The 17,823-nt window shown below is 46.8% G+C and overlaps 6 protein-coding genes across 6 annotated transcripts; 5 read left to right on the top strand and 1 right to left on the bottom strand.

The window, feature by feature from the left end:
* Positions 1-698: 698 nt before the first annotated feature.
* K441DRAFT_553068 (eukaryotic translation initiation factor 3 subunit C) lies at positions 699-3,428 on the top strand (the record flags this gene model as incomplete). The annotated part of the gene is made up of 4 exons (XM_067643173.1): positions 699-1,044; positions 1,078-1,687; positions 1,738-2,110; positions 2,160-3,428. 4 exons carry the CDS (start codon positions 699-701, stop codon positions 3,426-3,428), a joined length of 2,598 nt encoding a protein of 865 aa, XP_067505737.1.
* K441DRAFT_657622 (putative ELL complex subunit Eap30) lies at positions 3,339-4,588 on the bottom strand. Its single transcript, XM_067648213.1, has 3 exons — positions 4,044-4,588; positions 3,509-3,948; positions 3,339-3,430 (listed from the first exon to the last, which is right to left on the bottom strand). Exons 1-2 carry the CDS (start codon positions 4,508-4,510, stop codon positions 3,633-3,635), a joined length of 783 nt encoding a protein of 260 aa, XP_067505736.1. The 5' UTR covers positions 4,511-4,588; the 3' UTR covers positions 3,339-3,430; positions 3,509-3,632.
* A 138-nt stretch (positions 4,589-4,726) lies between these two features.
* K441DRAFT_695216 (60S ribosomal protein uL30) lies at positions 4,727-6,482 on the top strand. Its single transcript, XM_067652794.1, has 5 exons — positions 4,727-5,001; positions 5,164-5,186; positions 5,234-5,345; positions 5,542-5,708; positions 5,766-6,482. The coding sequence occupies exons 1-5, from the start codon at positions 4,996-4,998 to the stop codon at positions 6,223-6,225; spliced, it is 768 nt and encodes a 255-aa protein (XP_067505735.1). The 5' UTR covers positions 4,727-4,995; the 3' UTR covers positions 6,226-6,482.
* Positions 6,483-7,808: 1,326 nt separating this feature from the next.
* Positions 7,809-8,296, top strand: K441DRAFT_57219 (uncharacterized protein). Its single transcript, XM_067644006.1, has one exon. It carries the CDS (start codon positions 7,899-7,901, stop codon positions 8,175-8,177), a length of 279 nt encoding a protein of 92 aa, XP_067505734.1. The 5' UTR covers positions 7,809-7,898; the 3' UTR covers positions 8,178-8,296.
* An 883-nt stretch (positions 8,297-9,179) lies between these two features.
* Positions 9,180-10,640, top strand: K441DRAFT_552948 (uncharacterized protein; the record flags this gene model as incomplete). Its single annotated transcript, XM_067643168.1, has 2 exons — positions 9,180-9,661; positions 9,716-10,640. 2 exons carry the CDS (start codon positions 9,180-9,182, stop codon positions 10,638-10,640), a joined length of 1,407 nt encoding a protein of 468 aa, XP_067505733.1.
* Positions 10,641-11,191: 551 nt separating this feature from the next.
* On the top strand, positions 11,192-11,950 carry K441DRAFT_57223 (uncharacterized protein). The gene has a single exon (XM_067644008.1). The coding sequence runs from the start codon at positions 11,333-11,335 to the stop codon at positions 11,732-11,734; it is 402 nt and encodes a 133-aa protein (XP_067505732.1). The 5' UTR covers positions 11,192-11,332; the 3' UTR covers positions 11,735-11,950.
* Positions 11,951-17,823: the final 5,873 nt, after the last annotated feature.

Below are 17,823 nucleotides of genomic sequence, written 5' to 3'. Positions count from 1 at the left end.
TTGGATATTCCCGGATTTTCAACCTGCGTCTCAGCATCCTCATTTAACGGACGAACAGTTTACCGTCTATCATGCCAGCATGGCAGGCACGCATTCTTCGGCCAGCATCAGCACCACCTGTGTGCAGAGCAGGCGGAAGGGCTGTGCCTGGGTAGTTTTCAACCAGCTCCACCTGACTCACGAACACGCCGAAGCGTGACTCGCGGCAAGTTGCGGTATTCAAATTTTCCGCCTTCACCTTTGCACGGCCGTGGAGAGACTGTCTACAGCTATAACATTCTGACCATCATTGGGTATCTCCGCAACTGCTTATGTTTGCGTTGACGGCCAAGGTCACGGCCAATCGTTCTTGGGAGTTTATTGGGCCTGAGCTTTTAGGTGACTGGAGGGCAAAACCCGAGCATGACACAATTGTATTCTAGCTTCACATAAAATATGTCTTACCATACCCTATAAAATGACTCTTTTGACTCAGTGGTGAGCTCTACGATTTCCAGCCTATTAGATGTTGATATTTCGTCGATACCTTAGAACGTGAATGAATGCCAAGACCTGAAAATAATTTAGTGTGTGGATTCGCTTGCGCACACTTGCAGTTGACGCCCCTCCATATCAAAATATCACCCGCGACAAGACAACGCCCTCTCGTGGTACTCAGAACCGTTCGCCCACATGCACAACCCACCATAGGAGTGAATATGTCTCGATTTTTCACTGCTAGCGACAGCTCTAGCGAGAGCTCCTCTGAGGAGGAACTCTATAGCGAAGAGGAAGAACAGTCAGAAGAAGAGTCAGAGGAACAGGAAAGCGAAGATGAGAGTGAGGAAGATGAGAGTGACGAGGAGGAGGGGAAAACAGGAGCTAGCAAATTCTTGAAAGAAGCATCGGATGAGGAAGAGAGTGAAGACGAGGAACGGGTGACGGTGGTCAAGAGTGCGAAGGACAAACGGTATGAGGAACTTGAGGGTACTATACGACTTATTGAGAATGCGGAGAAAATTAACGACTGGGCCGTTATTTCTTCAGGCAAGTTTAGAACACATGGTACTTGGGACACGGGCTGACAGTTACAAACAGAATTCGACAAGTTGAACCGCCAGATACCAGCGCTCATCAAGCAGAACGATGGCAAGACTCCGAAACTATACATCAAAGCTATTGCGGACCTTGAAACAGTCATGCTGGAGACAATCGAGAAACAGAAGGTTTCCCCAAAGAAGATGAATGCGATCAACACTCGAGGTCTCAACGCTGTTCGTCAGCGCATCCGGAAAAACAACAAAGACTACGCCAAAGACATCGACTTGTATCGTGAGGACAAGGAAGGCTTCATGCACGAAGAGATTGTTGAGGTAGTTCGGCCTCCGGTCGGGAGACTGCCTAGACCACCACCGAGCAACGGTGAGGCTATCCTAGGTGCTGATGATGAGGGCTTCACGATGGTCGGCGCTGGTGGCAAGGCTATGCAGTATACACCCGAGAGCATTCTCAAACATCTCCGCACAATCGTTGAGGCCAGAGGTAGAAAAAACACGGATCGTCTAGAGCAGATTCGGGTCATGGAAAGACTCCGTGATGTTGCTGTCAACGATTACCAAAAGATTAGGGTGCTGCTTACATTGATTTCAACCCGTTTCGACTTGACCTCTGGGACAGGAAGCCAAATGTCTCAAGAGCAATGGAAATTGTGAGTCCCTGACACGATCATTTGAGGATTGGTTGCTAATGAATATCAAGGGCCGAGCATGAATTCTCGGAGCTCCTCGAAATCCTCGAATCCACACAGGAGATTGTTGTGATTGAAAATGCAGAGGAGTGGGAAGACGATGAGAAGTTGCCGCCTATTGCGCCTGACCAAATATTCCGCATTCCCGGAAGCGTTGTCTCATTTGTGGAGAGGTTGGACGACGAACTTACCAGGTCTCTACAGCACATTGACCCACACACAGCAGAATACGTTGAGCGGCTAACTGATGAGGGTGCCTTATACACGAGCATTGTCCGCGCTCTTGTTTATGTGGAAAGGCTGAAGGAGAACCCGAGGCTCGATCAGTCGCAAGACAGCCTAAATCGTGTGGTTATGCGCCGATTGGAGCATGTTTATTTCAAAGTATGTATAGCTATGTTCAAAATCCACAGCCCGCTAACATTTTCTCTAGCCATCTCAAGTTGTAACAATCCTCGAGTCCAACACATGGAAAGCGATCCCGTCCGGTCTTGACTCTGCTATCACTCCTCGTGAGATCTCTAACGACACCGCCTCCCTCGTCCAGACTCTTTGCACATATCTCTTCCAGAACAGCGAGGGCATCATTAGGGCTAGGGCGATGTTGTGCCAAGTCTACTTCTTGGCACTTCACGATCACTACTACAAGGCGCGCGATATGATGTTGATGTCTCATCTTCAGGAGACAATCAGCAACTTCGACGTCAACACCCAGATTCTCTTCAACCGTGCTCTGGTCCAAGTTGGTCTTTGTGCTTTCAGGGCTGGACTCGTTTACGAGGCACAGAATTCTCTTCAAGAGATCTGCGGCAGTAATAGGCAAAAGGAACTTCTCGCCCAAGGGCTTCAGATGCAGCGATACTCCCAGATTTCACCTGAGCAGGAACGGCTAGAGCGGCAACGACAACTGCCATTCCATATGCACATCAATCTCGAATTACTGGAATGCGTGTACCTCACGTGCTCTATGCTCCTCGAGATCCCTCTCCTTGCGCAGATCGGCTCTTCTCCAGATATCAAGAAGAGAGTCATTAGCAAGACCTACCGTCGCCTTTTAGAGTATCATGAGCGTCAAATCTTCACAGGACCTCCAGAAAACACCCGCGACCACGTTATGCAAGCATCCAAGGCATTAGCTGCGGGCGAGTGGAGTAAGTCTGCTGACTTTATCAACTCGATCAAGATCTGGGATCTCATGACCAACTCATCAAAGATTAAGGAGATGCTGTCCGCTCAGATCCAGGAAGAAGGCCTACGAACATACCTCTTCACCTACGCGCCGTTCTATGATACCCTATCTATCGCTACCTTGGCGTCAATGTTCGAGCTACCGGAACGTAAGGTCTCAGCTGTCGTCAGCAAGATGATCTCACACGAAGAGCTTGCCGCCGCTCTTGACCAGGTCAATAGTGCGATAATCTTCCGAAAGGGAGTCGAGCTGTCCAGACTTCAGAGTCTTGCTCTCAGCCTGAGCGACAAAGCCAGTGGACTCATCGAGGCGAATGAGAAGACACTTGAACAGCGAACACAAGGCACTGCAAACGCCTTCGAACGTCAAGGTGGTCAGGGCGGTCGTGCTGGTCGTGGCGGACGTGGAGGCCAACGCGGTGGTCGTGGACCAGGGAGGGGCGGCGGGCAGGGGGGTAGGCCGGGTGGTCAGCAGTTCACTGGCGGCGCTTTGGGGAGAGCTATCCAGGCATAGAGTAATCCTTCTTCCCTCTCACTTCTTTTCATCTTGCATTGGAGTTTGCATTTAGTTTTACTAACGGCGGGTGAGCCAGGAAGATCATGTGTCTATGCTTGCTATGTGGGTATCATTGAGGAATCATGAGCAGGGCACAAAAATAGAATCGTAACTCCCCAAACACTCAATCCTCCAATCTTCCAATACCATCTACTAAACTTTCTACTGTCCACCTGTGTCATGGATAAATGTTGGCGACCAGTATTCGGTCTCTTCAGCCTGTTTATCCACCCAGACTAGTGAATCGGCTATTAGGTCGTCTATGGCAGCTATTGACCGAGCCCGCTCCCAGGATAAATTTATTTGCAGCATTGAGATGGTTACGTAGCCCAGCACTTGGATCGCTTCGAGAACAGTAGATTGGTCTATATTGAGTTCTTTCGGGACCGATCGAATCATCTGGTTATGACCTAGCTTCGTGATTGTAAAGCCAGAGCCTAAAGGATGGAGAGAGTCAACAGCGCGGAGGACGTCATCACTTATAGCATATCAGCATTTATTCTACCATTCTCGAAAACATGTATAGGTTGAACCATGCGTTCGAACTGTGACAAGAGAACCAGGTCTACATACTCCGAAACCTCCATGCCCCCTCCGATACCCTTCCCCTTCTGTACACGCTGCCGCACCTCTGCTACAGCAATCATGCCCCCATTCTCTGCACGTGTATCCCGACACACTTCAACAACGCGAACTGCGAGCTCGAAGTAGAAGTCATTGACACTACCGCCTAACATTTGAGCCCAGAAACTACCCCCAGACTCCGCCTTTCCTCCCCCAGCGTTGGATGAGGCGAGTGGGTCAACACCGATGGCATTGCACATGTGGGCGAACTCAGCGCGGAATGTAGGGTTCGAACGGATGTCTTTAGCGTGTGTGACGCTAAACTGGTGCAGTAGCGACTGGAAGACGGAGAGCTGGGTCTGCAGGGAGTCGGATTGAGCGCTACGCAGCGCATTGCCGTGAGAGGCATATTGTGCTGTGCTAATGTGGTTACGGGTGAAGGCGCTTAAGCCGACACCGCGGCGATTGGAGGACATATCAAATGTAAGATAGCCGCAGTCTTACAGGATACCCGCTGTGAGAATATGAGAAATCAGTGGAGAGAACTGAACTTCTCTGATCAAGAGAGTTGGAGGGGAGAGCTCCGCTGACGCCAATGTTGGTGCACGGGCTTCTGGCACGGAAAAACCCGCACAGCCGAAGCACACGAGAAATTGGATATTTACAAAACCTCCTGTTACAACCACCGCCGACTAACACCGCAGCATCAACCAGTCCTCCACAATGGCTCCCAAGACGTACGTGATCCTTCACATGTCCTTTCGCTGATACCCGAGATGAGAGTTCAGATGGTTGCGGTCCTTCTCGCTGGAATAGCTGCTTGCCAGCACCAGCTCGATTCTTCCTGGTTCTCAGTCCTCTCAAGGGCAAGCCTCAATGCTTGCCTTGTCAGAATATGAGTTCGGGGTCTTAGGGTTGAAGACTCTCTTCTCTCTTAAATCAATTTGCCGCATGCCTTATAATGGCTGTGTGCACTTCTCAGACATATTGTCTAAGGTCTTGTCGTTTGAGAAAAATTCAATTGCTGGAGAATCTGCGCTGCAGCTTCTCATATAACATTGACCCTTCTCATCGATTAATTTACATCATCGAGTTCGTCTCCAGTTGAGAATGCTGCACCTAGCTGCAGTTCTCTCCTCGGAATGTACACACGTTCGTGTTCACCAGACCATTCTGACATGACTTCTTGGGTATTATAGGAGCGTGCCGACTCATAATGACATTCTCGTCCCCGAGACGCTTTTGAAGAAGCGCAAGAGCCAGGAGAAGGAGCGCGAAGCGCGTGCTACTGAGCTCCAGAAGAAGCGACAGGTGGGTACACATATTTCATGTCAGATGTGTTTGGGAGGAAGATTGTAGTGATGATATCAACCAATTACGCCGACTAGACTCTAGGGTCGATGCTGTCGTCTTTGTTAACCATCTTTCGGGACTGAATTTTCAACCTCATCAAGCTGTTTCGGCATGGCTCTATTCGCTTGGGTCTTGCTAACTATTACCCTTGCAGGCAAACAAGGAGAAGCGCAAGGTCATCTTCAAGCGCGCCGAATCCTACGTTAAGGAGTACCGTGATGCAGAGCGCGAGAAGATCCGGTTGTCCCGTGTTGCGAAGCAGGAGGGTTCATACTACGTCCCAGCAGAGCCAAAATTAGTCTTCGTTGTCCGTATCAAGGGGTATGTTCAAATCAGGTCATGATACTCGCAAGGCACATACTAACAAATTCACGACAGTATCAACAAGATTGACCCCAAGAAGCGCAAGACTCTTCAGCTCCTCCGTCTTCTCCAGATCAATAACGGCGTCTTTGTGCGCTTGACTAAGGCCACCTCGGAGATGTTGAAGATCGTCGAGCCCTTCATTGCCTACGGCTACCCCAACCTTAAGTCTGTTCGTGAACTCATCTACAAGCGTGGTTATGGCAAGATCGACAAGCAACGCATCCCTCTTACGGAGAACGCTCTCATTGAGGAGCAGTTGGGCAAGTACGGCATTGTCTGCATGGAAGACTTGATTCACGAGATCTTCACTGTCGGACCCAACTTCAAGCAGGCCAGCAACTTCCTCTGGCCCTTCAAGCTGAGCAACCCTACTGGCGGATTCCGCACAAGGAAGTTCAAACACTTTGTCGAGGGTGGAGACTTAGGTAACCGTGAGGACCACATCAATGCCCTGATCAGGCAGATGAACTAGGTGGTCTCAAAGTTTGGCGTGACGATTCAACTGCTGCATGGCGCTTTTCTCTATCCTAGGTAGTTGGCTGAAATACCATGGGATGTGACACATTCGACGGCGTACGGGGTCCATAGTGAAATGATCAGATGATTCACGTGCAAAATGTATTGATTGAAGCGACGGGGGATGATGATTTGGGCTGTACCGCTCAACAAAAGTTATGCAGTTGAACGCGTAAAACCATTGAGCAGGCAACAATTCAAACCTCTCCACTGAGGGTGGAAGTGATCTTGTTGCCTTGCCAACTCTCCATTGGCGCAATACGCAAAGCATCCAAAAGGCCAGATTTCAGGCAGTCTGGGCTGACGATATGCTTGGCAAAGCACAATGGAATTCGCGGAGTTGAATTTTTCAGATGCAGATCTGGCATGGAGCGGTTGCCGGAGGGCATAATTTCACGTGCTAGGCTGTGCGGATAGCGTAGCTGCTAGGCCTCGTTTAGCGCTGGTGGTGTCTTCGTATNCATGGAACTTGGTCGCCACTGCCACTGACGGCTCCTGCGTTGCTTTTTGGGCAAAGGGATGGACACGAGGCACTGCTGTCTGACGCATCGGCCGTTTTGCCAGGGCTCACTCAGTGTGTGCTCTGTTATGGACCTCGATGGCTGCAGCAAAGTTTGCGAGCATTTCCATCTCCCTTGCTTGCTCCACACACGCTTTTGACGTCTTGCATCAACCGGCCGAACGGGCTTCGTGCGGCCATAGCGTGCACAAATCACACGGGCGCAAGAGGCTCGCCGCAGCCGCCGCTGGGTGACGAAGGAACAGAGAAATAGATCCTATGGACCTTAAGCCCACGAAACCCATATCTCGCACGCGCTAATTGCAATATGGTGATGGTGTTAGAGTCCATGGCAGCGGCCGTCGGACCAGGTGCTAAATTTATGTGCCTGCCGAAAGTGTCATCGTGACTCGTAAGACTCTGCACTTATGCTCTCTCCAAAACCTGGAGGCGGAGTTATGGCAAGGCACGATGCAAGGTCAGCTACCTTATGCAAACCCATTCCCAAACGGGATTTGCTTTTTCACTACCAGCCCTTGGCGGAGCCGGCGGTTGACGGGACGATGGGAATAAGGGTAACCGCTCATGACCTACGACGTGGCTCGCTCTCAGCGCAGCAAGCCATACGGATTCGTCCGCGGGCCTGTGTGCGCTCCACCAGAGTGGCCCTGCGACGCATTGGAAGGAAGGGAAGAAGCGGGCCCCCAAACGGGGGAGAGGATTGCTCATCAGCCCTCAGCAGCCCTCAGCACCCCCAGTGTCCCTGTCAACTGCCACGGGCTGGCGGAAGTTGAAGGGAAGCCGTCTAGGCCGAAGCAGGCGTGAAATTACAGGACATGGTAAATAACGGCTGCGGCGGGGATTCGTCTACAGATGCGATTTCTACGTGAACGCCTTGAGAGCCTCAGAACGGGCTCTGCACATACATACATATACATATGCGTGCACATAGACGGCTGCCTCGAGCATGGAAGCAGGAGCCGTTCAAGTTCTCTGCTCCGGTTGTTATTTGAGCTGGGTAAAGCGCCTCAGAATGTACATATATATTCCCAGAGGTCTGACTAAGAAAGAGCGCTGGCTGAGAGTGACCCGCGCTCGGGGATGGAGTGCACAAAAAATAATTTTACGGCATGTCTCGGACAGATTTCTCATTTGCTCAGCGTGGCCATACGGTCACGACCAAGGGACCAATTCTCCTCACCAAACTCCAACCTGACATTTCGCACCCTCGCCTCTCACCACTACCACCTACCTACCACACCTCCCCTTCCTCTTTTCTCCCTCCCTCCCTCCCTCCCTCATCTCTCCCACCGCCCCTTTTCGTCTCCACAGCTGTCAATCCTGCTGCACAACGGCAAGGCCAAACACCACCCCTGATCTCCTTGCCTGGGCTGCGCCTGCCGCCCTGACCTGTCGGTGCTCACACTGCGTCTCCTCGGCACCCTACCTCGGACTGGCGGAGCCCAAAAAAAGGACGAGTCTCGACGCTTCCTCAACATCCTTTACGGGTGCAACTAAAACCTTTGCCACAGAGTCGAAATAGCCCTCAAATTAACACAGCCTCCGTGTCTTACCGATTGCAATTTATTGTGTGCGTTAGCCAGGTGCTAAGGAGCCGGCTGTTGGGTCGGCTCTTCCTCCCTAACACTAAAGTCCGACCGCGAACCCGACCTTCAACCCTCTACCACCATCTCTCTCTCCGCCAGCTATCTCAGCGTTAACAACTACCATATTCTTTCGGAGTTTCTGACCCTGGTTTCTTCTTAACGACTCTTTTTTTCCGGTTTTGAGCGTTCTTGCGCGTCCTGTTGCCGTCGCCTCCATCGATACTTCGGCACCGTCAGCATTCCCGGTTTACTGCGTCATCGACCGCGAAACCATCATACGTGTCGTGAGCAGCCTTCAACCAGTGGCGATCTATTCAGTTAGACTTCGTCCTGGTTCGTGTTTGTGGTACTGATTCGGTCACGGTCGACTTTACAATTCGAGCTACTAAAGTTTGAATTTGACTGTACGATTTGACGCACTGAGCGTCCTAATCAGCACCTCTCAGTTTCCACGTCTACAACGCGTCTTTGCCGCCATCTTTGCCGTCCATTCAAGGCTTCAATCGATAACCAAATCACATCCGCCGCATTGTCTGATTGAGACTCTTATTACGACCATTACGACTCTTCACCCAGCTGCCCTCTACTTCTACACCTATTTTCACGAACAACTTTCTTTGTGCATGAGAGGAACTTACTAGGAAGCGTCCGCAGGTTCGCCCAAGAGCGTACGCTCAGACTTTCCCTACGGTCGGGAGTAGGAGGGACTGTGAGACCGCCACAGCAGCGTCACACTGCTTCAAACTAACGCGTCTCTCAGGGTGTCCTCGCACCGGTTCTTTTCTCGGCGACTGCTTCAAGGTCATGCCGTCCTTCTACCCTCGCAATATGCCTAGGCAGCTGCCTCTCACACCGCCAGAGTTCGTTCCAAGTTACAACAGCAACGGTTGTGGAAGCATGCAATACCAACAGGCCCCGTACGCCGGCCAGCCAGGCATTCGACAGCAGGATGAAGGATACGACTTTACAGACCGCTACGGCCAGCTTTCCATTGCCGTTCCGCCCATGTACCCACAAGCAGGCACCTACCTCAGCAATGCGCCCCCGAGCCTTCCGCCTCCGAGCTCATACTACGAGCCCCTAAGTACGACGATTCTACCGCCGATGCGAGTGCAGAACGGGTCTGCCATAGGTGATGCTGGAACGCATCAGCAGCGACCGCAGGACCAGAACCAGCATGTGACTCAGCAGCCCAAGGATGAGAAGCCTATCGGTGGAGTTTCGGCAAAACTGGACTACGACATGGACTGCATGACAGATTTCGTATGCGAAATGGCGCAGGGAATGTATGATCTTCTTAAGTCCCCCATCTGCCTTGCAGATATTGACCTATTTCGAAGCGTTCAACAAGGCAGACCCATGCCACCGTCTTTCCGGAAGTGGGTTCACCAGGTTTTGTGCGCTACCAGATTACCATCAGCAACAATCTTGCTTAGTCTTTACTACTTGTCCTCGCGGATGACGATGCTCTCCACAGGCAGCCAGTATAAGAACCCCGAGTTGCAGATTTATCGGTTGACCACGATTGCGCTGGTTCTTGGAAGCAAGTTCCTAGACGACAACACGTTCATCAACCGTTCGTGGTCTGAGGTTAGCGGGATTCCCGTCGCAGATCTCAATCGGCTTGAGACAGAATGGCTTGTTGCCATTGAGTTCAAGCTTCACCGCGATCCTGCTGAACAACAGGGTTGGTGCTCATGGCAAGAGCACTGGAAGGACTATCAGGCCCAAGCGGTGGCTCGGTTGAACCGGCCGGCCAAGCTGAACCCGATCGACACCAATGTGCAACGCCCACGCTCACTGAATCAGAACAAGCCACTGCCACCGACGCCTCTTCAGCAAGGATATAGCAAGCCTCCTGCTTATGAGTTTGTGCTAAAGCCTCAGCAATCTCAGTACAACACGCCAGCGTACTCGCAGTACGACCCATGGCTTGTTCCGCGATCTGCGACCGACAACTCTCCCGCATCGGCTCCTACCACTGGTCCGACGACTCCAGAGTATTACGGTGGTCCAGGCACGTGGGCACCGCCCGAAGGCTACTCGCGACGCACAATGTTCGGCTTCCCACCGCTGTCTCAGCCACCACCTCCGTCTCAGCCTCACCAGCAGCCATCAAACTATGGCCCCCCTGCGTACACGCCACAGTTCAATCAGCCAGTTTGGAACAATCATCCGGTAAACTGTAATTGTGTGTATTGTGCGCAGAGGCATCCGCCATACTTAATGGCACCTGGTTATGGCCCCCAGACTGTTGCTGGCTAGCTGTATTTGCAGGCATCCATTCCTCATTCAGACGGTACATAATATCCATGCGATTCTCACGGCATGCTTCACGACATATCTGGCTCATGCCATCCGTCTGCAACTACATCTCTTCTTATCAGTCACGTTTCCAGCGCGTTTTGTTGTTCAAAAGTTTCGGATGGGTTTTCAAAAATGCGGCTCGTTCGTCGATTTGATTGTTCATGATTCAGTCTGCCAGGTTACACCATCAGATGAAACCCGAGCGTGGCCACCATCGATTGCCTTGCTGTTTGAGACACCATTACTGTCTCCAGCAAGAGATGATCAATTGCACAAAATTCGAACCTGTGGCGGTTTCTAACGTGGCACACTCGGTCTTTCTTTGTCGCTATTTCGGACACATACGGGTACTATTCCAGATCTCATGACAGACTGATTATTTGTGGATCTTGCATGTTTAGATTTCCTTTTGTTTTTCTATTAGCTCAACTTTCCTATGCAACTGTTCTACCTATTCCACTAGACCACGGGTTTTTCACGGTTTTTTTGCGGGAGCACCGGAGGCGATTTACGGGGTTTGGAGTTTTCTGTTGGTTTCCGGAAAGCGACGCCCGATTTTCTTTTCTTTCGCTCCGAAGACTCCTCTTTTGTTGTGGGTCTGCGGCTTTTTTTTACGACACCCTATTTGCACAAAGAGCCAGAGAAACTGGATGACACTATTTTCTGGTTTTTCTCTGCTGCTTTTGCCGCCCGTGGCTGCTGCGTTTAGGGCAAGCTTGCTGCATTATTTTTTTTCCCTTTCTTCCATCACACGTCACTCGTTGAGCGAGCGAGGCACCCTCGGCATGATTAGACAAATTCTGCAGCGGGCGGTTACTCCTTTTTTCTTTCCTGCATTTCAAGTTTCCTTATTCACGACCATTTGTCCTCATTCGGTTATTTTTATTGGGGGGGAGGGCTTTATGGAGTGGAGGGGGCTTGGCGGGCGCTTACAGCGCTCTCTGGTTACAGCCGCTTCATTTATGGATTACGGTAGTTTGGTTGTAATTAATGGCATTACTGCGGACCATGGGGCCTTCGTTTCTCTTCTAGGGAGGATTGGGCTTTCTTAAGCACATTTTTTGCGATCCGACACAAAGCGCAGTTGAATATTGCCGCGGAAATGGAAACACTTTCATGGATTGGGCAAAAATTATTGCCCTCATACTGCTTTTGTTGTTTAACTCCTGTTACTTATTCTGCTTCTGTTGCTCTTGGCTGTGGCTTCTTCGCCCTGGGCTTGCATCATAGTGCGATCATTTTTATTTTTATTTTCTCTATTGGACTCAAAACATTACAAATTCTGGGTCTGGAGAGCCACAAAAAAGGGGGAGTTAGGCAGGAAAGAATGGGGTGTGTAGAAAGCGCTGCTTTGCAATTTTCTGCGGGGCATTTTTTTTTACCAACATTTCGCGATTTATGGGCCTGGTGATTGGGCTGCGGCTGGCGGCGGGTTCATGCAGGGCGGAACTTTTTTTCGGCAGGCAGCTAGAGAGGATTCTGATTAGCAGATGAAAATGGATTGGAGAAAGGCTGGGTTGGCCTGAGATTCATGACTGGATTGTTCTGCTGCCGCTTTGACGCTGTAATGTGATAACGGGTTTGTGATGTGAGAAGAGCGTTTGAGGCTGGTGCTGGTGTTTTGGATGCGCGTTGCAATGGTGGTTTGGTTTAGGTGACTGGAGTGATTGTACGGAAATCGACCAAGCTCGAATTTTGTAGTCAACGACAAAATATGACGTTGTATTCCCTGTCCATAATCTGCGGCGACTATGAAGGGCTTACAGCTCGGCGTGGTCCGAAAAAAGCTCGGCGTGGTCCGAACTTCAAATTTAACCCTAGACCACGTTCAGCTTTGGACCACGCTTAGCCTATATATATATAATATATATACAATTTAAATAAAATAGAAAATATATAGTTGTTAATCTTAAATTATAAATATTCTAGTATGCCCTATATATATAGGGTATATATAGGGCATATATAGACACTTTTAATATAATATTTAAAAAAGATTATAGCTATATATACCTAGTATATATTAGGCATATACCTAGTATATATAATCTATTAACTCATACCACCCTCTAAAGTATTGCCTTTATATTTTAATTAAGTAATTTATAAGGGAGTAAGGTCTTTTTAAAGTAAAAATAAAACTAAAAGAGTATAGAGTAAGTATATGCTAAGTATATACGGATACTATAGTATAGCCTACTTTTTAGAATAGTAAGTATATATATTATATATACTAAGTATATATATATATATCTATAAGAATATATCGCGGTAGTTAAATAGCTTTTTAGTAAGTATATAATATAGTAGTAAGTTCTTTGATTAACGTCTGATACGGATCCTATCTAGGCCCACGCAGACTACTCTGTACACAAGGGAAACTTATAAGTTGACAAGAAGAAAACCCTTGTTGATGTAGGGGACGGAAAAACCCTATGAGCCACCTCAGTAGGATGAAAAACCCCTGTTTTGCCATGTCCGTCCGTAGCGGCGGCCCTGCGGGCCTACGGCTACGTCCTGTCCTCCTTGGATGATTCGAACTCCTTGGGAACCACTGCTTCCTTTACCAGGACATACAGTCCTTGCCGGTTGACTGATTGCCGTGTTTTGTCTTACTGTTGTTTCCCGTGTTTTGACCATCCCCTGTGTGCTATCTCTTGTTGACCATTGCCATATACGCCTTGCCTCCCCCCCCCCTAGGGCCATCGAAGGCGTAAGGGGGATTCATCTATCTATAAACTACCACTACAGGTAAGCGGGATATGTATGCCTGGGTATCTTTTATGCCTAGGCCCCAGCTGCTAGGCCCTCTCTAAGGGTCACCACTCCGTCGAAAGGAGACAAGGAAAACCGTACGGTATTATCCAGGCTTGCAGGTAGTACTCAGTCGTTTTTCAATGGCGAGTGACCGCATGCTCCGCGGGCGATCGCCCTGGGGGTTAGGAGGGGCCGTATATTTGCTCGTTTGTTCGTTCGTTCGTTCGTGTCTTATTCGTCGATGTGAGGTCGTCGATGCTTTCAATTAGGGGTCGGGGGATGTTATCGAATGCTGCGCATCCACGTTGGATCGTACAGGTGCCCTGGATAGGAGAACAGCGTAGTAGTCGTCGTATTGTAGAGAGCCACAGTAGTGGTTTTCAAGATCTCACCATCCGAAAATTTTTCACCACCGCCCTCAACGCCCACAACCACCACCAGGTCCTGTCCGCACGCTGTGCGACGTCTCTGCGTTGGCTCTGAGAAGTCCCAGGTTCGTAGCCGTCACCACGTACAGGTGCAGAGTCCGTTTTCGACGGCCAAGTATATAATATATTAGTAGTATATATACTATATATATACTTAAGTAAATACTATAGTATAGCTTAACTTATATAAAATATAAAGGTAATACTTTAGAGGGTAGTATAAGTTAATAGATTATATATACTAGGTATATATAGCTATAATCTTTTTTAAATATTATATTAAAAGTGTTTATATGTGCCCTATATATACTAGGATATTTATAATTTAAAATTAATAACTATATATTTTCTATTTTATTTAAATTGTATATTATATATATATATATAGGCTAAGCGTAGTTTAAGGCTAAACGTAGTCTAGGGTTAAATTTAAAGTTTAAACTACGTTAAAATTTTAAACTATACTAAGCTTTTTTTAGACTATATTAAGCTATAAGCCCTATAGAGGCTTTATATAAAGCTCTGTATTAGGTCCCCGCTATATTCCTAATAGCCTCTATATATACCTCTACCTACCCTTTCTTTCTTCCTTACATTTTTTTTAACTTAGGGAAGTACTAGAACGGCAGCTAGTAAAGGACCGTTATTAGAACTAAACGACTATTACTAAAACTAGATAACCATTACTAGAACTAGATAACTATCGCTAGACCTAAATAACCATTACTAGAACTAGATAACCGTTGCTAAAACTAAATAACTATTGCTAGAGCTAGATAATAACTAGCCAGCCAATACTATAAACGATTTAATTAATTAATTTAATTAAGGTAATATAAATAGGTAGGCATAAATAGGTAGATACTAATAGGTAGGTAGATATAGATGGGTAGGTAGATATAGATAGATAAGTAAATGTATATTAGCGACTCAGTCAATTAAGGTATAAGTATAGCAAGAGGGACGCGCAAGCCTATACGATTGGTAGTCTATAAACGAGGATCTAAAGCTAGAGAAAGAAAAGGAGATAAAAGGTAGCGCCGCTTAACGTTATATATAATCCTCTAGTTACGTAATAGCAATTATTTAAAACTATATAAAACTATTTACGATTATCCGCTATAATCTAATAATATCCACTAGCTATAATCTACTAGTTTTTACCAGTTTCCACTAGCGCTATAATATTACCCCCCTTCTAAAAAGCCTGCCCTTAGGCTTTATATATCCGTATTATATCTATAAGGTATTCTTATCTTTATACTTAATAGGGAGTTTATTATCTTCGCTATTCTAGCACTCTATTTACTTATTAAGGTACTTTAGGGGTCTAGGTTTATTAGGGTAATAGCTATAAAACTCTTAAAGCTTATAGGGGCTACTTATAAAGTTTTATATAGGGTACTAAGTGGGGTCTAGGTTGTATCCTTTCTAGCTAACGCGATATTTTAATATTCCCCTTATAAGCTTATAGGCTAATACTTCTTTAATTTCCCATTTATTATTGCTATTAACTTAAATTAATAGGGGAGGTTTATTCTTTTATCTAGGTAATAGGTTGTTTACAGCCTTTTTGTAACGTGGCCCGCCTCCACGTCGCCATACGGCCAAAAAGACTGAGAGTGCTTGCGAACTTGTTGCAAGCGCGGCGGGACCTAATATATATACTCTTACACTTTTATAGTTTATTTAAAGAGAAAATAGGATAAACCTTAATTAAATCTAGGAGCTTTACTTTATATAAGTTTCCTATCTTCTTAAGGGCCTTATATAATCCTCCTATTTAATAGTTTAGCTTATTGCTAGGTCGTTCCGTCTTCTAGTTCTTTATTATAACCTAGACTATATCTCCTATAGTAAAGTTAGGCTCTCGTCTATACTTATTTACCTACTATTATATTAATTTCTAGGCCTTTTTTAAATTTATATAGGCTACCGTCTAGGCTTCTTTTAAGCGCTTAGCGTACTACTAGGCCTCCTTATAAGATAGTTTCTTATATATAGTCTAGGGTCCTTTTAATCTTTCCTAATTAAAGCTTATATAGGGTAGGGTTATGGGACAAGGGTAGTAGCTATAAAGCGTATATATTTAAGGAGTCTATAAGACGTTACGCGATCAATCGTAAGGGTCGAGGGCGTAAGGAGGTGATATACCTACGCGTAGCTAATATAAGCTATACGCAAGGTGTATATAAAAGCACGGGGCTCTCCTATAGAGGCCCCTATGGTGGGGTTTTATAACACTACCCCACCTCTTATAGAGGCGGAGCTCTGGCGATGCTATGGTTACTATATATATATAAAAGGGACACTTAAGGTATAGAAAAGAAGAAGGGGGGTATTACTAAAGGCTTAAAACAACGTTATGTAATAGGGCTTAGCATCTAAAAATCCGACTAATTAAATAACTTTAACCGCCGGTTAAAGTTCCTAGATATCTTAATAATATTCTAGTTACGTAATTATACTTTACTGCAATTTAACGGCAATCTAATGGTAATTTACCCTTACGTAGTAATATATAACGGTTTAACTCTATAAGGCCTCCTATAGAGGATTAGGTATAAAGTCTTTACTTAGGCCTAGTTTCTATAGGTTCGCGTAGTAAAAGTCGCTGATTAGATCCTTTGCATTTTTAAAGTTTTCCTATAGTTACCATTCTAGCTAATTTATATTAAATCCTATATATATAGCTCTATAGTAGAGCCGTCGTCCTCTATCTTTGCCAAAGTATTTAAAGTTAATAATTCGTTTAACGGTCTACTCCTTATAGTTCTCGTCTTCTGTTAGGACGCTAAGGTCCTTAGGGCATGTAGTAACATGATAATAGTAACGGGATGCAAAGAGTATCTGGTTCTTAATGGAGTAGAACTATAGAATAGAATTCTGCTGTTCTCTAATGCGGGGCGATTACGTTTTGTAGGCGCCTTGCCTACGCCTCGCCTGCGCTAAGCCGGTTACGGCCAGTGCGTCTTTATAGCCTAACAATTGCCCCCCTCTTCTTAAGCGGCTGTTCTTAGCTAACGCTATTATACAATAGGAGTGCTATTATTATCCTTCTCTAAATAAAAAGTTTTTAATAAATTTAAGTAAATTAGATAATGTAACGATAGGATAATATAACGATAGGATAATATAATAATAGGATAATGTAATAATAGGACCTTGTAGAGATCTATAAAGGTAGGAGTTCCCACCTAGGTAGGACACTAGATTTCCCTTCCTATTTAATTTCGATTCGTCTAGCCTGCGACTCGCCTTCTTCTTAACTTCTAATTAATTATAAATTATAAGCGTTAAGCTACCAGTCCGCCTATTAGTAAACCTTCCGTAAGTATTCTTTATACTAGCTTATAGCTATCGCTAACCCTACTAAGCGCCGTTAAAGCTCCTACGCCGCTTATAAGCCGCTTTCCTAGCCTTACTGGAACTAATCTGCCTCCACTGCGCTAAGCGTATAGCTACTACTGGGCGGGCCACTTGCGGCAAGTAGGCCAACCGCAATTGCGGGTACTACTAACGACTAAATAAGTCGTGCCAACCAGTAAGTCTAAGTACATTGGTTTAGGTTCTGACGGCTAATAAACTAGGTCCCTAAGGCCTTCTATAGCCGCCTAAATAAGCTGCTTGCCCTTATTAATAGGGCTGAGCGCCGGCGGGTTGCTGGCGGAGATACGGCTAACCTTAACGCTCGCGTTGCTGCCGTCCAGAAGTCCTTTACGAAGGATGTTGAGGCCTTAGTGCGCACTGGCGCTAAGCACGGTCTCCGCTAGCGCCTAAAGGGCGAAAACTTTTCCCTACTTTAAGTGCAGGAATTATAGGCCATCCGTTATACCCTTAAAGGAATTCTTAACGTGATACGCGCTTTAGTACGTATTATAGCGCAGGTGTTTCGCCGTTGTAGCGTATGCTAATAGTACTTGTAGGCTAATATGCCTCCTATTATAAGGGATAAG

This window comes from Cenococcum geophilum (assembly GCF_001692895.1).
Source record: "Cenococcum geophilum 1.58 unplaced genomic scaffold K441scaffold_14, whole genome shotgun sequence".
In the NCBI taxonomy this organism is placed as follows: Eukaryota; Fungi; Ascomycota; class Dothideomycetes; order Gloniales; family Gloniaceae; genus Cenococcum; species Cenococcum geophilum.
This window is presented reverse-complemented; position numbering and strand designations above follow the sequence as displayed.